The sequence below is a fragment of the Protomyctophum bolini genome (genome assembly GCF_963924005.1).
Source record: "Protomyctophum bolini genome assembly, chromosome: 15".
NCBI lineage: Eukaryota > Metazoa > Chordata > Actinopteri > Myctophiformes > Myctophidae > Protomyctophum > Protomyctophum bolini.
This window is the reverse complement of record NC_137876.1, coordinates 38,702,340-38,718,038: the sequence shown is the minus strand read 5'-3', so window position 1 is coordinate 38,718,038 and position 15,699 is coordinate 38,702,340. Positions and strand designations below refer to the sequence as shown.

At 41.5% G+C, this 15,699-nt stretch overlaps 1 protein-coding gene across 2 annotated transcripts in view; it reads right to left on the bottom strand.

Annotated features, from left to right (window-relative positions):
• Positions 1-3,158: 3,158 nt before the first annotated feature.
• The window catches only part of cnksr1 (connector enhancer of kinase suppressor of Ras 1), a 38,905-nt gene continuing 26,364 nt past the window's right edge, over positions 3,159-15,699 (bottom strand). For both annotated transcript variants that reach the window (XM_080783923.1, XM_080783924.1), the window contains 11 exons: positions 14,512-14,654; positions 13,497-13,696; positions 13,371-13,404; positions 13,095-13,270; positions 12,030-12,103; positions 9,434-9,505; positions 7,027-7,100; positions 6,561-6,622; positions 6,358-6,445; positions 5,736-5,917; positions 3,159-4,968 (listed from right to left, as the gene is read on the bottom strand). In XM_080783923.1, coding sequence (XP_080640049.1) covers positions 4,510-4,968; positions 5,736-5,917; positions 6,358-6,445; positions 6,561-6,622; positions 7,027-7,100; positions 9,434-9,505; positions 12,030-12,103; positions 13,095-13,270; positions 13,371-13,404; positions 13,497-13,696; positions 14,512-14,654 — 1,564 coding nt within the window. In that variant the 3' untranslated portion in view covers positions 3,159-4,509. The remainder of the gene's footprint in view (positions 4,969-5,735; positions 5,918-6,357; positions 6,446-6,560; positions 6,623-7,026; positions 7,101-9,433; positions 9,506-12,029; positions 12,104-13,094; positions 13,271-13,370; positions 13,405-13,496; positions 13,697-14,511; positions 14,655-15,699) is intronic.

The following is a 15,699-nucleotide window of genomic DNA, read 5'->3' as shown; positions in this document are numbered from 1 at the left end:
GCCCTTTCAATAAACTCATACAAATCATGCCCCTATTAAAAATACACAGCTCAACCAGGGCATACTTGGACCATTACTAAAAAGAAATGTCTGAATTATGCTCTTACAATTTATATGCACGCAGAAATAGTCATACGGCAAGTAAGCTCTGGCTAAGATATAAGTGCATTTTTAATAGGGGCAGTGGTTTGCATGTATATTATTAATTGAACTTGCTCTGGTCCATAGCCTACAGTTGAAGTTCTCCTACGCGACCCCAATTGAATTGTTGATTGAGATAATCAGCTTCAGGTGTGAGACTTACTTGGGAAAGGGCTGAATACAAATAGCCGCTAGTACAGAGGAAGGCATAGCTGAAACATTTGCTGAGTGAACAGTTGAAGTTAAGTTGAAAATAGGATAAATACTTATCCCATTTAAAAAAACCTTCCCACAATTACACAAAAAGACTAGTTAGCATTAACTGCAATGATTATGGGAATATAGAGCAAAGAAATGACATGGACTGACCATCGCTCCTGCTTATGTTCACAGTCTGGCCGAGCAGACTCGCAACAATATGTGCCTCCATTTCTTCGAGGTAAGTATGCCTGCGCCGAAAACACTGTAAAGTAACAAACAGTCGTTAGCCGAACATGACTTTTTGCGAAATTTCAATGAACAACACTTTAGCCATTTAGCAGGGCCTTTATCCCGATCGACTTATCGGAATAAGCATGAACTCCTGCCAAAGTTCTCCACGTCGCAGTGGAGTGCCGAGAGAACAAAATCTAGTGGTGCCTCGAATAAACTACACACCGCAGGCAAAATATTGCATTTGTCTAAACAACTGGCCATCTAAATAACATTAACATTTGGTCAAGAAATAACAACAGCATTGGATTACCGTACTTACCACTAAAAAGAAGACTATTATCGAGCGGAGCGAACGCAGAGTATTTTATTTTGCACCAAAATACACCACTGTTTGCCTTCGTTTGAATCAAACTATCAAACCGTTGTCCGGATTGAGAACGGCTGAGTTCTTCTTCTTTGGCATTTTATCAGAATTTGGAACACGTGATTGGCATAGAGTATTAGTGATTGGTCGAATGACAGGAAGTTGTCATGATCAGACTGATGACGATTGGCGTTTGGTTTGACTTGGGCAAATTCAATCAATATAATGATATGTGACTATAATATATATAATATACTATATATTATTAGACTATAATATATATGACTATAATAGTGGCTGTAAAGCAAATTATGCTATTTTCTTATAGACATATTACACATGTAACACGGTCATCTATGAAACCCTGGAAAAAAATTGGAACTTATTTTACAGCACTGTGGAATAAGACCATTTCGCGTTTTTTTTATCATATCTGCGGGGGTCGAGATTGTCATATCACCGCGTGACGTATCACGGTGATATTTAAATATGTAATGAGCCCACTGCCGAAACTCCGCCCCCAACCTGGCTAGCTAGCTACTACCAGACTATGCTACCAGAGCCTACTAGCTGTAAAGTGAACTACATGTGTCAAACTAATAGGACTACATATGCCATTATGCCAAGTCTGTTGTGCTCATGCGCACGCCGGTATGTGTGAGTTGTGTACAGTCTATGGTTGTGAATGATTGGCACACGTGAATAAACGATCGAGTTGTCAGAGCGTCCTGTGTTCTTCTAATCTAAAGTAAGATTACAACTCAAGCGTATCAAAACGTTACATGGTGTCAGAAGTTAACTTAACAGTTGGAGAAGGAAGAGAAGAGTAACTTTGAGACTTTTGAACGTGTGTGTGTGCATCGCTGTGGCGAAGTTTCCCTCCCCGGATCAGTTGGATTTCACGAAGCCGGCAACCTGGCCAGATTGGAAGCAAAGATTTTCCAACAAAACTGACGGCGGAGGATGAAGTAAGTAATACAGGTCAGGTCAGCGCCTTAATATACTAATATACGATACACGTTATACGATTTAAATCGTATAACGTCATATTTGAATTTGAGAGGGCTATAGGTTTCACTCAAGAGCGCAGCATGCTGGCGAAAACGTATACGGCTTCGCCAATATGGCCACGCTTTTGATGTGACCTGGCCAGCCTGTCTTTATGTAGCTCAGGACACACTGGACTGACTGGACTGGAGTGGTCCTTATTGTGTCCAAATAAAATAAATAAATTGAGAACCACTGCTGTATGACGGATGTACTGTATACGCTACAACATATTGTGACATTGTACTGCAAGCAGCACTCTGCTTTACTTCAAAGCCCACATTGGGGAAGATTTAGAAGGGACAACAATTGTACTAAAGGTTTTCGGTTGTATTAAAGGTTTTCATTGCGCTGATGGTTCATAATAACTTTGTTATGAACCATTGGCTCAGTACTCCATGAGCTGAATATATTGCATTACATTACAGTTAAGGTTGTATGTTACATTCAGTGCACAATTAGCTTTTGGTTACAAATCGTTTGATGACCACAACAATCAGACCAATGACCAATTGAATGTGTATCAATGGTATGACCTTTCAAAGCAGCCACAGAATATAATATTGCTATATGATGCAACCTCATGACCTAAACTGATCTTAGAAAGTTGTGAAATGAATCATTTCTATACCTACAGACAGTATTCAGCCAATTGTGTAGAAATGTCCCTTTGAAAAGACTTGACAATCTCCTTGTCATAATGTGTTGGAGCCAAGCTGCCATTATGATGATGGTAGATTATTTATGTTGGCAGTATTATTATTGGACACTTGGTGGCAGGCTTTAAGATTTACAGCACTAGGGTATATTTAGAGGATCACACAGGTGCAGTTATGGGCTAGAGTGACAGACACAGGCAATGGGGAGCTCACACCGTTCTTACCAGCAGCCAGAGACAGATAGAAATACAGGAGAACAGAGAATCGCTAGCTACATAATTATCAATGGTATGTTCATTTCAACTGCACTTAATTCAACAAATACACCCAAACTGGAACAAGGACTGGACATCAATCTGTTTTGTTTCTGTCTACTGCATAGGATCACTCCCACCATACAGTAGGCTACCTGTGAAATAACGAGCCAGACAATAGGACATTGGAAGGTGAAAATGATCCATTACATGCTGTAATTATTAACACCATACACATGTTATGAGCACATTGCACTGTACCATGCATGAGAACCATTTTGTGTTTATTTTGTAGTTGTAGTTACCTTGCTTACAGTCTGTGAAATAGGCCAGGCACTCTGATAACATGGCTTCTTATTCTGAAAGTTCCCCCTTCATTCATCAAAATTTGCCTCTTTAGCCACACCAGCAACTTTCAAATTGTCCTTTACAACCATAATAAAGATCACAGCACGTTTCAGTGATGACCTGCCAGTTTATTAAGCCAACGAATGAACAGCCTTGTCACAAGACCCTGTCCCTGTCTTTAGCTTTGATGTCCTCAAGCAGTTGAGCCGTAAATGCTCATTCATGTATATACTTTGTCCGTATGACCAATAGTAGCAAAAATAGCTCACAACACGTCTCTGTGGATTTTTGTCATTTCTTAAATACAGCAATTTCACCTATAATGACATGCACAAAATATGAGTGCCAGGGTTAATGTGGCCTATTGTTCATGTTGGGTTTGAGCAATAGAGCATCACTGGGTCTGCTGCTCAGAGATAGTCATCTACTGTAGCTCTATTGTGTGGCAAACATAACTCATAATACAATGATGTAGAGAGGCGAGGAACATTTTGATGTTACCAACAAGGCATTATTACAGTGTTCCCCAAGCAAAATTCAACATCACATTCTGTGCAAAACCTTTTAAAAGTATACCTTTAATCAGGTAATGTCAATAAAACAAATATAACTTTATAGTAAAATGTTATTTACATAAGGCATGATCTATAATACAAAGAGATACTCATAAGAATTCTGAGGAAATTGCTTTACAATTTTCTTTTTTCATAAACAGTGGAGAAGGACCGTGGCATCAAATAAAGATACTGGATCTACAGTATGAACAAACAATGGCATGGCAACCTTTGTTCTTTTCTCATTGGCTAAAGACGCACACTTTCCTCTTGAATCTTTTAGTAGGCCTATTTATCATCATCAATCAGCGATGGGTCTGGGTCATTAATAAACAAACCCAACCTTCCTGCTTCCTATGATAAACAACACACAGAACTGAGGTGATTTCATTTGACAGTGATTTGACTTGCCGTGTCCATGCGTTGTGAGCTTGAAGGCCATCTATTTTCAGGGAGCTACACCATCGTACGAAGGAGCATGAATTAGCCATTATGCCTAACTCACACTCCGTCATATGATGGTGTTGCTCACCATACATAGCCGATCTTCAAGCTTGCAACGCAGCACCGTTGTACGATGAAGTATAAATCAGGCTTCAGTGAACCAGCTATTTCACACTGCTTTGAGACAAATATCTTCAGTTTCTCCATTTCTTTGAGTGACATCACGTAACCTTTTCAGTGGTATGACCAGTCTTGGCTTTAGTTTAGATGTAGAAGTAGTTCTCGGAATCTCCGCCAGCCTCCACCTTTGCCTCCACCTGCTTGTTTATGGAGTCATGCAGAGAGAGACCCAGAGAGAAGTCTAACAATGGAGACATGTCTGCCACCGGAGAACCCGGCGGGATCTCCAGCAGTACATCGGACGGTACCGCGTCCACCAGCTGCTCCCCGGCACCAAGGCTCAGTCTGCAGGCAGCCTCCGTCTCCGTTTCTGTGGCTGTTTCCATGGTGACCACTTCAGTCTCCGCCACAGCGGCGGTGCTCTCCGCGGGCGCGTCGAGTGCATCCTCGCCTGCCTGCGTTTTGGAAGCGCTGAGGTGTGCCAGCCTCTCGACCTCTTGAACGAGCATCTCGTGGTTCTCCTTCCACTGACGAAACTTAGCAGCTGTCAGATCCGAGTCCTCCAGGACCTTGTTGATTTGCACCAGCTCAGCCTCTTTGGCCTACGGAACAGAAACAGCGCTTCTGTTAGCTGTCAGAAAGTTGACAGGCGTGACTCTCCATCCATACTAGTGTCCGTTCATGTTAATGCATATTCATTAGGTTAGTGCCAGTAACCAATCGGAACACCTCTAGCCTTAATTCAAAGTATTGAGTTTAAGATTCAAGATTCTCAAAATAAATGATGTTGTAATGAACACGAGTCCCTAATCCATCTGTGGATTATTCACTTCTTTCAGAAAATAATTAAATAAATTTATTAGGAGTGAGTATCACTCCTGTCACTGTCACTGCAGTATCACTCCTGTCATTAAAATTATTTTTTCTTTCTGTTATTTGTAACATTCTTATCCAGGCATCAAAAAAATGAGAACAGAATGAACACTGATGACCTGAGGACAGCATCTCCAGCCCCCACACATATTATAAACACATTTGTCAACTCAGCTATTTATTTATTTTTACTTCATCATACTACAGCGTCACACAAAAGTAGCAAAAATAGCAGATTTAATTGGTTAAAAAATGTAATTGATTGATCAGTTTATGGATACATAATGTGCTATAGCTATATATGTGCTATTTACATCTATACTGTACCTAAATGTTTTGTTTTGATGGAGGAGAAGACACTAGCCCTTGTTTGTCTGTTCATTTCAAACATTCTGAAATGTGTATTATCTGGGCTCTTAGAAGAGAGTGGAGGATAAAGCTGGGTCATGGGTTAATAACAATGCAACAGAATGTGATGTGTTGTAGTGGTGGTGACCTTGAGAGTGCTCTGAAGGACGCGGAGCGTGTGTGCCTTCTCGTTGATGACGGGGTTCTTGTTGCGTCGAATGAAGGACTTCCTGAAGTGATCGCGTGTCAGTGGCTGGTCGTGGCCCATCAGAGAAACTCCTCCTTCCTTTATGTTGTTGAGCACTACGCCCATCTCATCAATGGGGGAGCCTAGACACACAGGCAGTGGTGGGAAAAAAGTACTTGCATTCTTTACTTAAGTAAAAGTAGCAATACTGCAATGTAGCAATGCTCTGTTAGGCCTCACTCACACCTTTCGATCTAGCATACAACATTGATGCATGCTAGATGTATACAAAGGGTGTGATACATCTTGCCCCAATGCATTTCCAATGGGAGTCACATGGTTTGACACAACATTTGTGTTGTACGGCTTTCGGCTGTGTTTCGACTGCAAGCTCGCAATGCATTTCCAATGGGAGTCACACGCCCTCGCAGCCCTGCAAGCTGCGAGGGCCCTGTGCAAAACTATTTAAAATAGTTTTCTGAATCACTCGGTGGGGAAAAAAACCCACAAAAAGGTTTCTGCCCAACAGAAACAGAAACAAACAGAAACAAATGAATGAAAATGAGAGTGCGCCTCCATGTACCTGGTCCTTTGCTGCCACCTGTTGCAGGAGTCGGGGAATGCAGCTTCTTCTTCTTCTTCGGTCTTGGCAAAGTGTTGGGCTGCACTTTCTGAGGTACAGCACACACACATGAACAGAGATTACAATCGTGTGTGTGTGTGTGTGTGTGTGTGTGCAAGCCGTGCATGTGTGTGCATGTGTGTAACCTTTATCTGCGTACAGACCTTGTTCACCCTGCGTGGTGATTGCGACCCCTCATCTTCTGAATCTGTCTCACTGTAGCATTCTGTTCACAAACAAAAAGGTGAATATCTATTAACCAATTTAAAACTGGTGGCCCTATTTTAGGCATGTCTTTTATAGATTAAATTGTTTTAACGTGTTTTTGTTTTTTTTAAGGTTTTGACATTTTTTTTAATGGCAAAAACAGCAGATCTACAAGCTCATAGTGCATCTCAGTGTGTCTCACTTCACTGAAAGTATATACGACTTAAGTGGTTAAATCAACATAAATGCAGCAGCAGCAGGTGTAGCCAACTTCTTGTTTATAGCTGAACGGACAGAGGCTAGAGCTGGTTCGCAAAAACATGCATCATAAAGTTGCTTGAATAAAAGTGTTCGCCAAATATTTAACCTGCTATTATGCAAGAAACAAGGATTCAATTCAATGAAAGGAGAATGTATTCTTACCCTCCTCACTGTCAGGTGGGTCTTTGTGGAATTTCTTGTTCTTCTGAATGGCTGTAAGCAGACTGCTGACCCATCTGCATAACACAGCATTGACAAACACATTAATGTAACCCGATGGTGTCAGGTGAAAAACACATTTAGTCAGAATAGAATAGACCGGAAGGTATCTTGCACACAACAAAGGCCATAGAGAACACAATTAATTCAGACTAGATATACAGTACGCACATTGTTTACATGTTGAATAATTTAGACATTCATTACATTGATCACTCTGCAGTTCATCCTTGAATTGACACAATGGACGCACACATTCTTAGCAAGTGTTGGGTGGAAACCTTGTATGTCCAAAACTGTTACTTTTCGGGACAAAAAGTGTTCCCAATGGATCCAATCATTCCAACGTCGTTATGATTTTGTTTATTATTTAAATAAATATAACGCGTTGTGAGCTGGTAGATCGGCTATTTTTTCTACTTTTATGCGACACTAGTATGACGAAGTAGGGCATTCACTTGATGGAAAAACTAAAAAAGGAGATAGGTTTCTGCCCGACAGCGAGAAAACGCTAGTGTCAGCTGACATGTGTTTATGCACATGTGTGGAGGCTGGATGCTTGCATTCTGCTGAATGTCAGCGCAGTTTGTAAACTATTGCCATGGGTTGCACATGAATGGATTATTATTATTCAGCTTGTATGTAAGCCATTGCCTTGGACATGAATATGGAGCTTGTAAACCATTGCCGTGGACATGAATATGGAGCTTGTAAACCATTGCCTTGGACATGATTATGGAGCTTGTAAACCATTGCCTTGGACATGATTATGGAGCTTGTAAACCATTGCCTTGGACATGAATATGGAGCTTGTAAACCATTGCCTTGGACATGATTATGGAGCTTGTAAACCATTGCCTTGGACATGAATATGGAGCTTGTAAACCATTGCCTTGGACATGAATATGGAGCTTGTAAACCATTGCCTTGGACATGAATATGGAGCTTGTAAACCATTGCCTTGGACATGATTATGGAGCTTGTAAACCATTGCCTTGGACATGATTATGGAGCTTGTAAACCATTGCCTTGGACATGAATATGGAGCTTGTTGTAAACCATTGCCTTGGACATGAATATGGAGCTTGTAAACCATTGACTTGGACATGATTATGGAGCTTGTAAACCATTGACTTGGACATGAATATGGAGCTTGTAAACCATTGCCTTGGACATGAATATGGAGCTTGTAAACCATTGCCTTGGACATGAATATGGAGCTTGTAAACCATTGACTTGGACATGAATATGGAGCTTGTAAACCATTGCCTTGGACATGAATATGGAGCTTGTAAACCATTGACTTGGACATGAATATGGAGCTTGTAAACCATTGCCTTGGACATGAATATGGAGCTTGTAAACCATTGCCTTGGACATGAATATGGAGCTTGTAAACCATTGCCTTGGACATGAATATGGAGCTTGTAAACCATTGCCTTGGACATGAATATGGAGCTTGTAAACCATTGCCTTGGACATGAATATGGAGCTTGTAAACCATTGCCTTGGACATGAATGGATTCTTATTATTCATACCTTTAAATTTCCTCACATCATTCTAAACTTAAAGCACTGGTTCCCAAACACTGGGTCGGGACCCATTTTTATGGATCACGACTCGAATAAAAATACCATTTCCTTTTCCTACATTTAATATATTCCTTTAAAATAATGTTTACATTTTAAAAACAAACACATTTTAAGGAATTCCATAAATACAAATAATTAGGCCTAGTGAAAATAGCTGATTTACAAGCTGACAACATCTGCTATTTTCAATAGTATGGGTCCCAAGCAAACGTCTAATCTCTTTTTGGGTGTCACCCTGAAAGATTTGGGAACCACTGATCTAAATCAAAGCAGACCATTTTCTGGTCGCATTAAAACAGGACTTGACCCTGAGGCAGGACCCCCCCCCCCCTCCCCCCTCACACACACACACACACACACACACACACACACACACACACACACACTTGCAACTGTAGTACGGTGAAGTCATCTCTAGGGGGCAGTGCAGACTTGTCTTTGATAAAGATTAATATTGGCAGTGTCTGCAGCAGTGCTGACATTAATTCTATCACTAATGAATAAGTACCCCAATTGGGGGTGAGGGATTTCAATCTTTAGCCTAATAAACCATCAGGCCTTAATCCCTCTTAGGAAATTAATGAAGGTGTCTCAAACACAATCTGCTTTATATGCATGGGGAATCAGGCCTTAAATTATTGAATATGTTTTGAGAGAAAGATGGGGGGGGGGGGGGGGGAGATGACAAGTTGACAAAGGCGAGGGGAAAGAAAGACAGAGAGGGGGATGTTGGCTTTCGGTCCTCTCCCACACTTACTTGCCCATGTCGGTGACATTGTCGGTAGCAAAGAAGAAAGTCTGGAATCTGTCATGAAACATTTTGAACACACTGGTAGGAGAAAGACAGAAAATAATGAGTACAACACATCCATTAGTATTTCAAAGTACCATAGTAATTAAACTACAAACTAAATACTATAATCAAAGCACTGAATCTCGGATTTAAAAAAAACCTTTATTAGTTTTGGCTGTACCATACTGGAAAACCTAATTTGTTAACGCATCAATCAGCTAGACAAAAACACATGCACATCACGTCTTTCATAATGGTATGCTATGAACAGTGGAACAAATTTGTAACGTCATCATTAATCAACTGGTGCCTTTATAAGACAATAGTTTTTTAATTGAAGTGGAAACAAGGTTTTTCTAGGTTGGAAAAAGCAGTAACACATTTCTTCTTTTTGCAATATGGCTGTTAGTGTTAGTCATTTAATGATGTGTCCATTTATGCACTAACAACTAGAAGACTAATTTGTTTAAGTTCAGCAGTATACACATTCATATTTAAACGCGTGTTATGCTTGTCACTTGTACATTCCCATTTCCCAGTCACACAGAAGGTGCACATTCCATTGTGACTGGAATCTCATGTTTATCTGCACAGGAAGTTCGCCTTATGGGCGAGCAGGCTGTGTAGCTGGGTGATTGGTGCCTGAAGATCTAATTGAGAGGTGCATGTTAATCCTGTTAGCCGATTGATTAGAACATGGGGTGCAAGATTGCTATTGCACTGTGGTTGGTTGATTAGAAATGGAAGGGTGTTGACTGCATGAGTATATAAGGGAAACAGCTCAGTAGGATTTTTGGTTGCCATGGGGAGAGGTTGACATTGTGCTTCTCTTTTAATTTGCTCTGATGGATTTTTGAGTACTCTTCAGTTGTACATTTTTGTTGTCCTGGCCTGGATCCAATTACAATCTTTGTTTGTCTGCAAGCCTGCTTCCTGGTCCATTTTAGAAAATGTCCATCGTTTTTTACTGACTACTTTTAAACTACAGTTCTAACTTTGTGATTGTAATGGTTCATGATAAACCTAATATGTGACAGACAGTCTTATCCATTTAACCCTGTGTACTTTTTTTCTGTATACAAAAATAAGTACTACAAGCTCGTAATGGTGTGAGCGAGTAGATCGTTGTAGTCTTTAGCTTTCAGCTTTTAGAAGCTGTTTCTAGCCAATTAGAGCACAGCATGGTGCGAGGAGCTCAGGCCTTAGCTCATTTCAGCCAGGACCAGAAGCCTTCATAGCAGCAGACGGGCAGTAGCAAATTCAATTAATAATAAATAAAAAAAACGGCTGTATCTTCTTCTTTTCCTTCAAGGGTCGCCACAATGATCAGCCTCCATCTCATCCTGTCCTCCGCCTCCTCTTCTCTCACACCAACTAACTTCATGTCCTCTTTCACTACATCCATAAATCTTCTCTTTGGTCTTCCTCTAGGCCTCCTGCCTGGCACAGTTCCAACCTCAACATCCTTCTACCGATATACTCACTATCCCTCGTCTGTACCCAAACCATCTCAGTTTGGCCTCTCTGGCTTTATCTCCAAAACATATGACATGCGCTGTCCATCTGATGTACTCATTCCTGATCCTATCCATCCTTGTTACTCCCAGAGAGAACCTCAACATTTTAGTATCTGCTACCTCCAGCTTTGCTTCCTGTCTTTTCCTCAGTGCGACTGTCTCTAAACCAGTGTTTCCCAACCTTTTTAACAATTTTTTTTTTTATATTTTATTTCCTGACCTACCAATGCGAATACAATTGCTTTCATCACGTCACGCATGATCAACAAAATTTACGGTATGACAACAGCGAACGTTATTATGAAACATGATGGACCTGGCACCTGGCTACTCTGCTTCTCTCTTGTGTCGTCTCACTCGTCTGGTGGGGATGGGCAACAACAACCGCATGCAGCCCAGTATCTATTTCTATCGGGGCAGGGTTACTTTTCTTTCTGGAAATACAAACGTCTGGGTTTCCGAGGCTACTTTTGTTCAAATCAAACGGCACACCTGGCCATTTCAAACGGCACACTATAGTGCCGCGGCACACAGGTTGGGAATCACTGCTCTAAACCATACAACATGGCCGGTCTCACCACCGCCCTAGTCACCCCGACTCCCCGGTTCTATACAGAATAGCAGCTTGTTACTGCTGAAAGTGGACTAAACGCACACACCCATAAAAATTAATATTAAAGTTTTATTTATTTATTTGGTGAAGAAGGAAGTATGGCGACTAGCGAGCCAGGAGAAAATTACAAGGTAAAAGACCCGGCCGCCACCCGTGCTGCCGCGGTGATAATGGTTATTTATTAATTAAGTAATGAAAATGTGTTGCCCCGGGCGGCTGGCGTAGCCGTCTGGGCACCGTGGCTGGTAATCCAGTCTGGCAGTGTGCCGCGGGTTCGACTCCCGACGGCCTTTACCGCGTGTCACTACTACGTATCGCAACACACGTTTGTAGATGACCTATTTTTCCGAAATGTTTGTTTTTGCCAAATGTTCAAATTCCTGAACAACAAATTCAATATTGTAACACCAAGATCATGTATGTGTCTTACTATTTCCTCTTGTGCTCTCCAGCGCTCTCTATGCTGTAGCTGGCTATCTGTACCAGACCTTCTGCCTTCTCCTCCTGTGGACACAAACACATCAGTAATTCATATAGGAAGTCTAAAGGCCTATTCATAGTCTGGATTTTCGGTGGTGAGGTGACCACCGCTCCGGTGGTGAGCTGACCACCGGAGCTGAAATAACGTTGAGCGGTGGTGAGTAAAAACAGAGAGAAGGGCTGGAGCGGTGGCGGTGGTTTGCTCTTCACCGCGGCTTGTGACGTCATGTTGTAGTTCGGTGGTCACCTAACCACCGAAAATCCAGACTATGTACTGTATGAGCCCTAAACATAATGCAGTGACTAAAGCCAATGACAAGAAATAGCTGCACTATAATAAAGCATTATTTATCAGCCTGTGACAAAATATCTTTGGTGCATACACAGTGAAGGCCATCTGCACACTCTTTGGAGTTAAGGATTTTACTGTGTACTGGATGCCCACATTAATACTCTGATATTGCTGCTGATCAATGTGCTACTTGTAGCCCTTTGTGTAAATGCTGACTACACATTCGATAAAGAACAATCATTTCAATTCCCCCATGTACACTCTGGTATGAAAGAACAACTCGCAATAATGTTTTGAAATTGCTCAGAGCTTATTTGTGAGCTCTCCATAAATCCCAAATGAGAAGCTACATTTTGGAACAAAGAAAAGTGATAGTTAACCTTCGAAGACACCACTATAAAAGAATGGGGAGGTACAGGACCAAAACGGTTGACATGCTACAGTTTTCTGAGGTTTAAATTATTCTTTATTAAAAAACATTCACATTAAATTATTAATCAAATCTATTCTTTAGCGATCTGCATGAAGAAATAACCAAAGGGTTGACTGCACTATCAGGCTTTTATTATCGTTACAGTCAGATGGAAACCTCATACTGTATGTCCGTTGAGAACCCCTGCTATAGGGCGTCACCCCCACGACCCAAAATTGGAGCAGGGAGCGATAGAACATTAATATGAATGGAGCTGAATAATTACTATGAATGTGTCCCTGTGTACCTACCTGTTGGCTGGTGTACCAGTAGAGAGAAGGGCCTTTGAGGACAAACCAGAAGCGCTGCCACTTCTGGGCAATGAAGACACTGCTCTCCTTCCTCTTCTTCCACAGCCAGCCGTCACAGTCAGGACGACCGAGCTCACGGCACGACACGCGCCGTCTACTCAGAGCCGTCGTCATGCCTGGGAGAGTCAATGGAGACATGCTTCCAGTGAGTGATGTTGGAGAGGCATCGAGGAAGATGTCTCCTTGAATATGAACACAGCAAACATCTTATCTTACCTTTTGTAGACATCTTTTGGGGTTCTTTAATTTCCTGAAATGAAGAGATAATTCATGTCCTGCTTTTGGAGTGTTCATCAACAATAACATTAAGAAATGTGACTATGGTAACCAATTTGCTCTTACCACCCTTTGTCCAATCATTTCAGGACAGGAACTGACGCTAGCTCTTGCAAGTCCCTCATCCCCAAGGAATGGACTTCTGGGACTCCGAGGACTTCTGGGCGTTAATGCAGGGAAATGGCTTCTGGAAGTTCTGGGTGACAATGATCTGTCTCTCCTGAGTCTAGGTGAGAGCCTTAAATGTTCCATGCCCCCAGACTCCCCTAAAGACATTCACAAAGGTTAACAACAGACACAGTCACACAACCCCACAAGCTTAGTCGACCTGGGTCAAATAGCATTTACATAGTTTTAACCTACTTGAAGAACCAGATGGGTGGGCACATTAATGTACTAATCATTTCTGCCATTGTATTGTCATGCTGTATGTGGCAAAACCATCAAATGGACACACACTAATACCATCTATTTGCAAATCTCTGGGGAGAAACCACATAACTCCAAAATTTTCATTTTTAAGGAAATGAAGAAAACCGTATATCTTTTAAACCATAAAATACTGCCTCATCAAAGTTGGTATTGTGAGTTATATAATTGTCAATTACTTGCATGAGAGGGGGAGAGGCGGTGGAGTTAGCTGCTTTAGCAGACAGTTTCAGGGTCCAATGGAGTTAAAAGGTTTTTTCCGAAGCGCCTTTTAATACTTTTCATTGACATAAGGGTGTTCAAATAGCATTGATGAAAAAAGAAACTCCAAAAAACCCTCACAAATGGAGTTAGGTCGTTTCCTCCCGACAGCGACAGAATATAAGTATTTCTTTTTTCGATCCTTAAATTCAATAACGACGAAATAAACAGATATAATTTACACGCATATGCAGTCAGTAAAACGAAATAATACTTGATGACTGACTTTTGACTAAAAAGGTGTAGGCTGAAGCTGTGGTTTATTTGATCATATTTCTGATACCAGGCTGCATGGTGGTAGCTGATACTACAGATCATTATGATCTGTGGGCAGTTTGATCTTAGCTGTGGACTCTACCATAATGACTCTATGCATGGTTCTCTCCTATACCTGACAGAGGTGATAGCCCCCCCTGTTGGTCGTGATGTGAAGTGATGGTCAGACTTCCATCCAATCCTCTATCAGAGGACAGTTCTGACTCCTCCTGTCCCATAGGCTGTGGAGTAGTTACTGCTGGTCCGTGAATGGCCTTCCTGGATGACATGCACAAGGAGAAGAATAAAATATCACAATTAATAACAACTGCTCACAACTCTACTGTTTGGTTTGGGTATTTTCCAAGCTAAGAAATGTTGTTCATTCCTAACTAGTAACTACTTTATGTTCATTAAGTACTAAGTAGTAGTAAGCAGGTCGGAGTTGGCTTATTGTCGGTATCGGCCGAGAACAAGTGTCTATTCAATTTTCAATGTGTTAGACTTACCATCAGCTGCCTCCCACTACTTGTTACCCTAGCCGTGCTACTCGTGCGCTTCATTAATAGTGCCCGGACAGACATGTGGTCCAAAGGTGACTCCTCTACCAACTGAGCTAGTTTTTATTCAGTGTTTATTAAACAGAAAGGCTGTCATGGAAAGGGCATACCGTTATGCCTTTTTTATACCAGCACATCCCACGACTGGCCTTGTTCCATGAAATGCTCATGAACATTACAAGTACCCATCCAGCTGCGTGTTATCGGTGTTATCGGCTACTAGGTTGCAAAAAGATAAAACACCATTCCTGCGAATCCTGCCAGGATGAAATATGTCTCTAAACAGCCTGTAGTCTCATACAGCTTCTCTCAAGTCTCTCAGAGGAATGCTGGAGTTGTGGAGCATGAGGTTAGGACAGGATTATTTACTGCCTGTCTTCATTCGCTCTGCTTCCCTTCATTGCTCCTTCCACTCCCTCTCTGTCTCTCACACTCCTTTCTCCCCGCCCTTCTCCTGTTTCTCTGTTTTGTCTCCTTCTGGTTTTCCATCCCAATTACCTATCTCTTCATCTCTGTCTATCTGGCTCCCACCCTACCCCCCCCCCCCCCCCCATTTTCTCTCTCTCTCTCTCTCTCTCTCTCTCTCTCTCTCTCTCTCTCTCTCTCTCACACTTATTCATGTGCTGTATATTTTACTTCTAACCACTTTTTGACACGTTATACTTTTACTCCACTACATCAAAGTGGCACATACTGTATTGTAATTTTGTGTCCACTACAATGATTTAAAAACCTTTAGTTACTAGTTAGTTTGCAGGTTTAGA